Source organism: Coenobita brevimanus, chromosome 86, assembly GCF_032717465.1.
Source record: "Coenobita brevimanus isolate Jiangsu-jjx chromosome 86, ASM3271746v2, whole genome shotgun sequence".
NCBI lineage: Eukaryota > Metazoa > Arthropoda > Malacostraca > Decapoda > Coenobitidae > Coenobita > Coenobita brevimanus.
The window spans coordinates 775200-785468 of NC_137039.1; the positions used below are offsets into that span (position 1 = coordinate 775200).

Below are 10269 nucleotides of genomic sequence, written 5' to 3' on the forward strand. Positions count from 1 at the left end.
GCACTGTAAATCAAACTGGCAGCTTTTAGGCAATTACTAACATCTCAACAGACAAAAACAACACTAAAAGACCAACTTATAATGAGGACCTACTATATGATTCCTGTGACAATTTTAAGTCAAATAATGTACTCTAAAGACCTCTAATGCATTTGACTTAAGAACATTCAAGTTACAAACATTCAGAGATACAAAGTGCTGTAAACAAGAACTCTCTTTCTAGGGATACAAAGTGCTGTAAACAAGAACTCTCTTTTTCAGGATACAAAGTGCTGTAAACAAGGATTCTCTTTTTCAAGTTATGGTTAAGGTACCCTTAGAACAACCTCTTGGAATGTCACCTGTTTGTAAGTTGGGGACTTACTTAGACGGCAGTAAGTGGCTACAACATGACATGGTACCATGATATGTTAAAAGTTATCCCTAATTATTTGTTGTCGTTTTAATCTCCCTTGTAAATTACCACGTACCTGTACTGGCACCTCATTAGGAAGGACATGGTGATTGATGTCTCCTAATTCTCCATCGTCAGGCAAAACCAGTTTAGTTAAAATTGCTACATTATGAAGTACCATGGAAGCAACAATGATAGCTTTAGTGGTTTCTAGGTCTGTTCTAACTTTCTTTCCTAAGTATGCAAATCTCCTCTTCAAAACACCAAATGCCCGTTCAATTGTATTTCTGGTTTTGGCATGACTTAGGTTATATGCTTCCTTTTGTGCACTGCTTGGAGAAGACACTGGGGTCAGTAGATAGGTTTTCAAGGGATATCCACTGTCACCAAGTAAGTGATATCGAGGATTTAAATTTGCTTCCAATTCAGCACAAAGCCTACTATTTCCAAAAATCCTACTGTCATGCACACTCCCAGGCCAACGTGAAATGACATTGTGAAATCGTAGGTCCGGGCCACACACAGCTTGTACATTTAATGAAAAGAAACCTTTCCTGCACCGGAACAACTCTGAGTTTTTAACTGATGGTCTTTGTATTTCAATGTGTGTGCAGTCTATTGCCCCTACAACACCTGGCATTTCTGCAATGTTATAAAACTGCTGAATAGTTTGATGCAGGTCATTGCCAGCAGGAGGTAGTATATAATGCTGGCTTCTACTTGCAATGGCTCTGGACACAGTCTTCAGGCACTGACTGACTGTTGTTTGCGACACATCATGGCAGTCGCCTATTGTCACTTGGTGACCTCCAGTTGCCATGCATCGTATTCCAATCAGAAGCTGGAGGTGTGGTGGAACAGGACATCCTGTTAAGATACAAAATTATAGTGTTTGAAACCTACTGATGTACACAGAAACAAAATTGAAGCATTTTTTGATTAGCAGTGAAGTAGGATTTACACTGGTTTTATTATGTACATTCTGTATACGGTACCAAATTTAATACTAGCCTTTTTATATTGAATTGGGAAAAATGTTACCTCTTAAATCATTAGCAGCAGGTAGTTGATGTCTAATTTCTTCAAGGAGATCATATACAGACTCTTTCCTGAGTCTGAAACGATCAACAAACTCATTGTCACTCATTGCCGTGAAGGGATTCATGCGATCTGCAAAGGTGTGTTTGGCAATTAACTTCTACAGTATTGTTTTATTTTTTTTTATTTCTACAATCTTTTATTTCTATAATACAGTATAATGAATTATATGAAAAGGAAGTAAGTTAAACCCCACATTTTTCCTGTACCTGTAACAATTCGACGACGGCGACGTTCAGCATATCTCAGGGCATCTGCCTCAGCATCGAGCTCATTCTCTTCATCCCAATCGTCTAAAATATCGTGGTATGCCATGTTCTCAGATATCTGTAATAACTGATACAATACAGTTGTGCCATCTTCCAAGTAAATTCATAAAGTATTGGACATGAAGGAAACACAAAATGCTGACTTTAATTTGTCTAGTAAAGTAACTAAAAATAATTCCAAATACATGTCAGGAAAAAAGGTTAATGGCCCTGTCTGATCTGTCATAAGGGTGTTAGAGATGGTTCCATCCAGTGTAATGTCTGTGATAAGTGGGTCCATTGGAGATGTTGTAGTATAAATGACAAGCTCCCCTGAAAACAATGCTGGCTTCAAGTGTGGGGTGTGCCTAGGAGCACACAGGGAGACTGCCAGTCAAGAGAGAATTAATTGTTCTTGCAGGGGAGTCCCTTGCATGTGTAAAGATCTGTTATTTGGGTGATATGCTTTTGCTGGGGGAGGGTTATTGTAGCTAGAGTGAGAAGTGTATGGAGAAAGTTTAAGGAGTTGCTCCCTCTCTCAACTACGCGGGGGCTCTCCTTCCATGGCAAGGGTTCCTTGTATGCAGCGTGTGCTAGGAATGTAATTTTGTATGGCAGTGAGACTTGGGCAGTTAATAAAGAGGATGAGAATAGTCTTAAGTGCATGGAGAAGCAAATGATCACATGGATGTGCAGTGCGTCTCTGAGAGCAAGGCCAGTGGAAGAAGTTACAACGGAAGAATAAAGGGGGAGGATGGGACTGGAATATATTGACAGTGATGAGTAGGGGTAGGTTGAGGTGGTATGAACATGTGGAGAAGGTGGGAGAGGACAGTCGGGTGCGGGAGGGTGAGGAATGTGGATGCTGGAGGAAGGGCTGGGAGGGGTAGAGGGAAGTTTGACCTAATATCAGGTCACTGCAAGGGGCCTTAGGGAAAGGGGACTGAATCAAACAATTGCACTAAGATCATGCAGCGTAGAGAGCCGCCATCAGGTAAAACTAGGCTTACGCATGCAAGCATGTTGGGGCCTTTATAAACAAAAAGAAACACAAATCACAGCACAATGGACGAGGAAATAATATTGCACTAATAAAGGGTGAATTGTAGCTTGTGCAACTTTACAGATTACATGCAAGCTGGATTGGTTTAAACCATGGTTATTTTTGCTCATTTTTGTTGCTTTATATCATGTTTTTTTCCATCCTGCCCTAGATTCCTTTAAACCATAGTTTCATTTTTTTTTTTTTTTAACCATGGTTTTCTCCACCATAATTAGATGCAAAATACTGTAGGTAGATAGGTAGGTGCCACTTTGAAGTGCGGTCTACTCTAGCCTAACCTAACCTAACCTAAACCAATGTACTCTAACCCAACCTAACCTAACACTGCAGTAGCCTGCATCCTAAAGTAGCACTGATAGATAAACACCAGCATTCTAACATATTATCTATTCTATTGTGAATGCTTGTTATGCACGGTGTTATGTTATATAATGAATAAACACAGGAAAGTGGCTACCATTGTGAGGTATATTTTCGCCTCCACTTATAATTACTACAGGGTGTCTTGTGTTAGAGGTTTTATGTGATACCAGAATATGTATTTATGTGTCATATCTACTTTCTGATCAGCGTAAAGGATTTGCTCTAACACAGTAACCTTTGGACAAGCAAATGTCATACACAGCTACAAAACACATCACTCACTGTACTACATATGAATAAACACCTACTACAAGGAACCTATCTAATGATCCACAAAGGTAGACGCCGTTAAGAAACAGCTAAAAACTAACGTTAGGTCATGGAAATGTACCTACCTTATCAAAAAATGTGATGAAAAGTACTAAGGTGATGTACACGCAAGCTGGTAAACAGTCGAAGGGGTTGGGGAAGAGGTGCCCTGTGCGGTCCCTTCGTTTTCGGCCTCCCTTCCCCTTCCGGCGCGGTGCGAAGGATTCTCTCGCGGCTCAAAATATTTTAACGGTACGGTTTGGGTGACGAACAACCCGTTCGGACGACGGGGATGTTTAACAATACGGCCATAAGTCTGCAGTGCGTGTGGATGGTGAACTAAGTGAATTTTTCTCTTTGAAGCTTGGGTTGAAACAGGGATGTATCATGTCTCCGTGGTTGTTCAATCTGTACATAGATGGGGTAATAAATGAGGTACAAGGTAGGGCAGTGGATGTTGGAGTGGCCCTGGTGAGAGAGGGTAGTATTTGGAAACTCCCTGTACTGTTGTTTGCAGATGATACTGTGTTGTTGAGTGAAGACGAAGGGGAGCTGCAAGACATGGTGGATGCGTTTGGGAGAGTGTGTAAGAAACGGAATCTAAAGGTGAATGCAGGGAAGAGTAAAGTGATGGTCTTTGAGAGAGGTGAAGTCAGTGAATGTACAGTGAGGTTGGATGGTGAGGAAATGGAAAATGTGAGTACATTCAAGTACTTGGGTAGTGTGATGAGTAAAGATTGAAGTTTGGAGGGTGAAGTGCTTGAAAGGGTACAAGGGAACAAAGGTTGCTGGTTCCTTGAAAGCAGTAATAAGAAACGGGGAAGTGAGCATGGAAGTGAAAAAGTTACTACATGACAGTATTGTGATACCAACTCTAACGTATGGAAGTGAAGCTTGGACGTTGTTGCAAGGACACAAGTCAAGAGTAAGAGCAGTCTAAATGAGTTATTTAAGAGAAGCCTGTGGAGTCACATGAAGAGACAGGCTGACAAATGAGGATATAAAGGAGCATTGTGGTGTGGATGGGGATGTGATAGGAAGCATTAGGAGGAACCCACTGAAGTGGTTTGGCCACGTAGAGAGGATGGAGGGTGAGAAACTGTCGAGAAGAGTGTATGTGAGTGAGGTGGAGGGGGGGAGAGGGAGGGGGAGGCTGAGGATGAGATGGAGGGATGGAGTGGAGAGGTATATGAGAGAGGGGGTTTGAGTTGGGAGCAGGACAGTGAAATGGCGGGGGACAGGGCGACGTGGAGGCGATTTGTTTGTGACCACCCTATATGGGTTTAGGAAGTGGAGAGATGGTATGGGGCACAAGGGCTTAAGGGTAAATGCAGATAAAACAAAAGTGATGATATCCAGGGTTGGTGACGGTACTGTCAAAGACGAGGAAGAGTGGCCATGTGCTGTTTGCTACAAGGGCGTGGGAAGTAACTCCATCTTGTGCGGTGTTTGTGATAAATGAGTGCATGAGAGATGTACTGGTATCGGAGGTAGACTGCGAGATAATGCTGATTTTGTGTACTGCGTGTCTGGGAGAGCAGGTGGAGACTGTCAGACGTGAAAGAATTGATCTTGCTGGTGAATCTCTTGAGTGTGTGGAGGAGTTTTTTTATTTGGGAGACATGTTGTGTGCTGGAGGTGGGGCTGGAGCTAGCTCTGTAGCTAGGGTGAGAAGTGGTTGGAAGAAGTTCAGGGAGCTCTTGCCTCTCCTGATACTGAGAGGACTCTCCCTATGTGCCAAGGGGTCTTTGTATGCAGCATGTGTTAGGAGTGTAATGCTGTATGGTAGTGAGACCTGGGCAGTAAAGGAGGAGGATATTCGCTGGCTCAGACGTACAGAAATGACAATGATTAGGTGGGTGTGTAGTGCGTCCCAGCGTCCAAGGTCTTGGGGGGCTGGGTTCACGATGGAAGAGTTGAGAGGTAGGGATGGGACTGGAGTGTATTGGTGTTGTGATGAGGGAGAGGTAGATTGAGATGGTTTGGACATGTGGAGAGGATGGGGGATGGTAATTGGGTGAAGAAGGTGAGAAGTGTTGATATTGGGGGTGGGGTTATGAGGGGTAGACCGAGAACGACACAGGACGATGTCATTAAGTGTGACCTCAGGGTTAAAGGACTGAACAAAGGAGGCTGCAATGGATCGTGCAGCACGGAGAGCCGCCATTAGGTGACCAAGGCCAACGCATGCAAGTATGTTGGAGCCTTTAAAAACGAAACAAAACGATCGGGTACAATGACCTATACAACATATCTGAGTCATTCACATAAAACTATGCCCCATGGCAGGGGCATATGGTAGTGGAGTGGAGCATCAGTGACAGAATTTCCATGTCATCACACTTGGGATCATAGAGCACCCAAACCGAGGAAGAGGAAACCCAATAGGTCCCTGTAATGATCGTGAGTATGATCATATTCAGTTCCGCTGCCGATATTTCATTTTGAGTACAAGGGTACACATTTCAGAAATTCGGTACAGAAGGGGTTAATGGAAAATGTTTAAAAAGTGGGTCGTAGGGAAAAAAAAAAAATACTTGAGTGCTTAGGTCTGAAGTGCCCCTTTAGCTACTGTTGGTACTTGTGGCAGGCCACACCTAATGCAGCATGTCATACGATCTACTGAGCCAGGACATTATTAACCACGGGTGATAATCAGTGGTAGGTGGGGGCACTCGCCATGCACTTGATGTAGTGCTGCTCTCGGGTGTCTGCCCTTTCCTCTCCTCCATCCTTCATTTCTTCCATCCTCTTTTCTCTCCTTCATTCTTTTGTTTTTGATTGGAGATATGAATGAAAAAGAAGGAAATGTGAAGGTGGAGGGAGTAGTTGGTCAGTGGGGTGTGCTTGCAGAAATGGATGAGAATGGCAGTGCTTTAGTGGACATTTGTGCTGGGAGGGGGTTGGTGATAGCCAATACACTCTTCAGGCACGGAATGATCCATAGGTATATGTGGGGAGTGATGAGAAGGGTTGGTGGTGAACTGAATGAATGGAAGGCAATGATTATGTGTGTGTGGATGAAAGGATGAGAAGGTGTTAAATGGACGCAAGAGTATATACAGGTTGGGGGAGTGGACTTTCTGACCACCACTTCAGAATCAAAGTCCAAATGAAATGAAGAAATAGAAGAAGGGAAGGACAGGAGGAAGTAGTGCATACAAGGAGGGTGGCAAAGTTACAAGAGGAGGGAGAAAAGGAAGAATTTAAGAGGGAAGTGGAGGAGTGATTGGGTAAATATGGATTTGATCAGATGGGGACGTGGAAGGTGTGTGCATGATATTCACAGAAGAAATCTGTGCAGCATGGGAGGTCGTGTGTGGGTTGAAGAGAAGATGAAAGGGGGTGCAGGGAACAGCATGGTGGAATGAAGAGGTGAGAAAGGCTGTGGCACAATATAAGAAAGCATATAGTGAGTGGATGAAAAATGGGTGTGGAAGAAGTTGGGAGACAGATGAGAGAGTTATATGTAAAGAGGAAGAGAGAAGTAAAAAGATTAGTAAGAGAGTGGACAAGGAATTTTGAAGAAATTTGAGTGTAAAGTGGATGTAATGTTCAGTAAGAAAATATTCTAGAAAGAGGTAAAGAGAGTCAGACAGGGTGCCAAAGAAGTTAGTTGGGGAGTGAAAGATAAAAGTGGTAGATTACTAGTGGAGAAGGGAGAAAAAGTGAGCAGATGGAGAGAACATTTTGAGGGGTTGTTAAACATAGAGAATCAAAGTAATGCAAGTATAAGTGGCTGGGGAATGGCTGGGAGAAGGAGTAATGTGGGAAGAGAGGAAGAAATCAATAGGATGGAAGTTGAGGAAGCAATGAAGAAAGTTAAAATGGGGAAAGCCCCAGGAATTGACAGACTGTGTGGTGAAATGCTGAAGCATGGGGAAGAGATAGTATTAGAATGGATGTGGAAGATGTGCAGATTGGCCTGGGAGGAAGTGTCACGGTTTTTTTTTTAAATAAAGGCTTATTTAATTGATAATAATATTCAATAATATTGAAGAGCAAGGACAATGATTGTCTTGCTAAATAAAGCAACGATTACTTTACGCTGACTTGCTTCGCACGATTCTCTAAGAACAAGAATTTATAAACTTTCTCAACAGTACACCGCAGAGACTAATTACTCACAAATGCTGATTACTAGTACTGTTAGCCTCTGGAGAAAGTTACTTCACCCCTGACAATAAATAACTAATACTAATAATAATATCAGGTTCTTGCTGATGCTTAACTCCTAGGAGGCACAACGGATTTTAAGCTTAATACAACAAGACTGGCCTAAGTACCAGTTATGAATGGCAAACGTTTATGCAAGCTAGGAGCTAGGAGAAATAGGCTTAACTGCGGAGAAATGAAACAAGAGTTTACATTACATTAAGCTAAAAAAAAAAGAACTGTTAAATTTATTGATTACAAAATAAATTCGACGTTACATTTCAAAATCAAATTAATGAGATCGCACTCACTCACTCACACGAGAGCTAAATTCTTACGCCTAGAAAAGAACACAACATGCGGCGCAGCCGGCCAGCATGTAAGGAAACAGCTCACTTAACTAAACTCTTAAACCTAGGAAAATACAAAAATGAAATACTGGTTGATGAATGCGGTGTATCACTCAAAGCTGGAGAACTAAGGTGGGAGCTTGGAGAACTGTAAGTGGAGTTTGGGTACTAGCTGACCTCTCACACTGCAGCACAGGTCCTCTCTCCGTCACAGCAAACACTTGACTGAATTCAAACGATGCGTGTGGTAGAACGCATAGGCCACCAGAAGAAGGCGTGGCTAACGGTTGAGGCAAGCAGGGGCGAACAATAAAGAATCAATAGTATCGCTCAGTAGAGCACTTAGTGACATGCATTAGATCGGTCACTTTTGAAACAGTGACGAATGTTTTGAAAAGTATACCACCGAAGTGGAGAGAGAAACGGTTACTTGAGCGATACAGTGAGTTTTCCACTAATAGTTCGTGGCTTCTCACAAAAGGGAAATGTCGCGAATTTGATTCGTGACATTACGCCCCTACAAAATTAAATTTTTTACTTATGGGAAAAAATTTGTGGATATATATATGTACACATCCTAACTCAGTCACACAGGATTCACACTGTGGTGTGTGTGCTATCCTGCTACCCAGGAGAAAGTCGCAGTCGCCAGTGAGCAGAAAGAAGCCTCGTATGTTACGTTTAATAGAAACAAGCTTGAGGGAAAAACTCCTGCGATTTCGATGTAATTTGAAAATCCTGCTACTCAGGTCAAACTTGAGCGAAAGTTTGCTAGCATTTACATTAAAAACTAATTGTTATGGCTGTAGTGTATGTAATACACGGTGTAGGTGTGACAGTTGTGGTGTAATCTGTGCCTACGTGTAATATCACATAATACAAATTTATAGTAAATAATGACGACGAGGCAGAAGAGAAGGGGTGGCAGCATGCGACAGGAACGACCAGCAAAGGATCTGCACAGCAATGCTGCACCCACCAGCTACACCTGCAGTAAAGGAATTAAGGTGGAGCATCAAAACTGTTATTTTTCTCTCTCTCTCTGTTTAGCAATCAGGTACTTATGTCATTATTAACCAGGAAACGTAATTCTTGGAATTCACAAATTGCTTAGAACCCTTATGGCTTACTGGTTAACTTGCTTATTAACTAGGAAATGTGCCAGTTCTTGAATTACTCTAAATCTCTAGAACGGGCAGTTTCTTACTAGTTAACCTAACATTATTAAACCAGGGAAACGTGCCAGTTCTCTGAATTCACAAATTGCTTAGAACGGGCAGTTTACTGGTTAACCCTAACTCTACACTTTACAACTAATACAGGAAGCTAAAAATCGCTACGCAATCTCTCGGGCAGGTCACGTTTTAACACCCACCATGGGTGTGAGCACTCATGTGGGTAATGTGCATTCCTCCGGGAATCCTCAGAGACGCCCACAGCTCGAGACGTTCCACAAGGTTATCGAGTACACAGCCTTGGACCTTGCTCTCTGCAGAGAGTTCTTCAAACTTCCCCCTTTAACTTATGGTATACATGTATGTACAGGCCCTGGATATACTGTCCTGTAGGGCCAATGAGTGAGACGTCTGGTCTACACTTTTAACTGGGAAACCAGGCTGGTCCTTGGATTACTCTCAAATCCTCTGAGGACGCCTATCTCTACGGAACCCAGCATACAACAATTGCCCATGTTAGTCAGCAGGTTAGCAGAGGCGAGACATCAGGTCTGCACTCTACGTTTATCACTTCCCCTTGATGTATCTCACAACAAGGTTAAACTGCTGTAAATACAGTGTCCAGCGTGTCAATCTTGGGTGTATTAGCCATCTTGGTCGTGCTAAGACTAGTGAGTGGCATATGATCAGTTTCCAAGAGTAAATGGTGCCCCAAATAGGATAATAATAATATTTTTTAACACCATCAACCACAGCCAAGAGTTCTCTTCTCAACAGTACTGTGTAATTTCTCTCAAGTGGTTTTAGCCTACGGACTGTGGTATGCCACTGGGAAGATTCCACCTTCCGATTCCTGCATCAATACGGCACCTACTCCATCTTGTGAAGCATCAGTGCGCATTATGAAAGGTTTTCTTGAATAAAGCAACTTAAAGATAGGCTCCTTGCACAACATTTTCTTAAGAGTGATAAAGGATCTCTCGCGCTTCTCTCCATTCAATGGTGTTTGGAGCATATTTCCGCCGCACCTCATGCAACAGTTGGGCAATGAGAGCAAAGTTGGGGATAAAACTCCTATAGTATATCCTCACTAGGCCAAGGAATGCCCTAACCT

The 10269-nt window shown here is 42.7% G+C and overlaps 1 protein-coding gene across 1 annotated transcript; it reads right to left on the bottom strand.

Annotated features, from left to right (window-relative positions):
* Positions 1-364: 364 nt before the first annotated feature.
* Positions 365-1807, bottom strand: LOC145410747 (uncharacterized). Its single transcript, XM_080280850.1, has 5 exons — positions 1702-1807; positions 1436-1564; positions 955-1261; positions 471-723; positions 365-382 (listed from the first exon to the last, which is right to left on the bottom strand). The coding sequence occupies exons 1-5, from the start codon at positions 1805-1807 to the stop codon at positions 365-367; spliced, it is 813 nt and encodes a 270-aa protein (XP_080136976.1).
* Positions 1808-10269: the final 8462 nt, after the last annotated feature.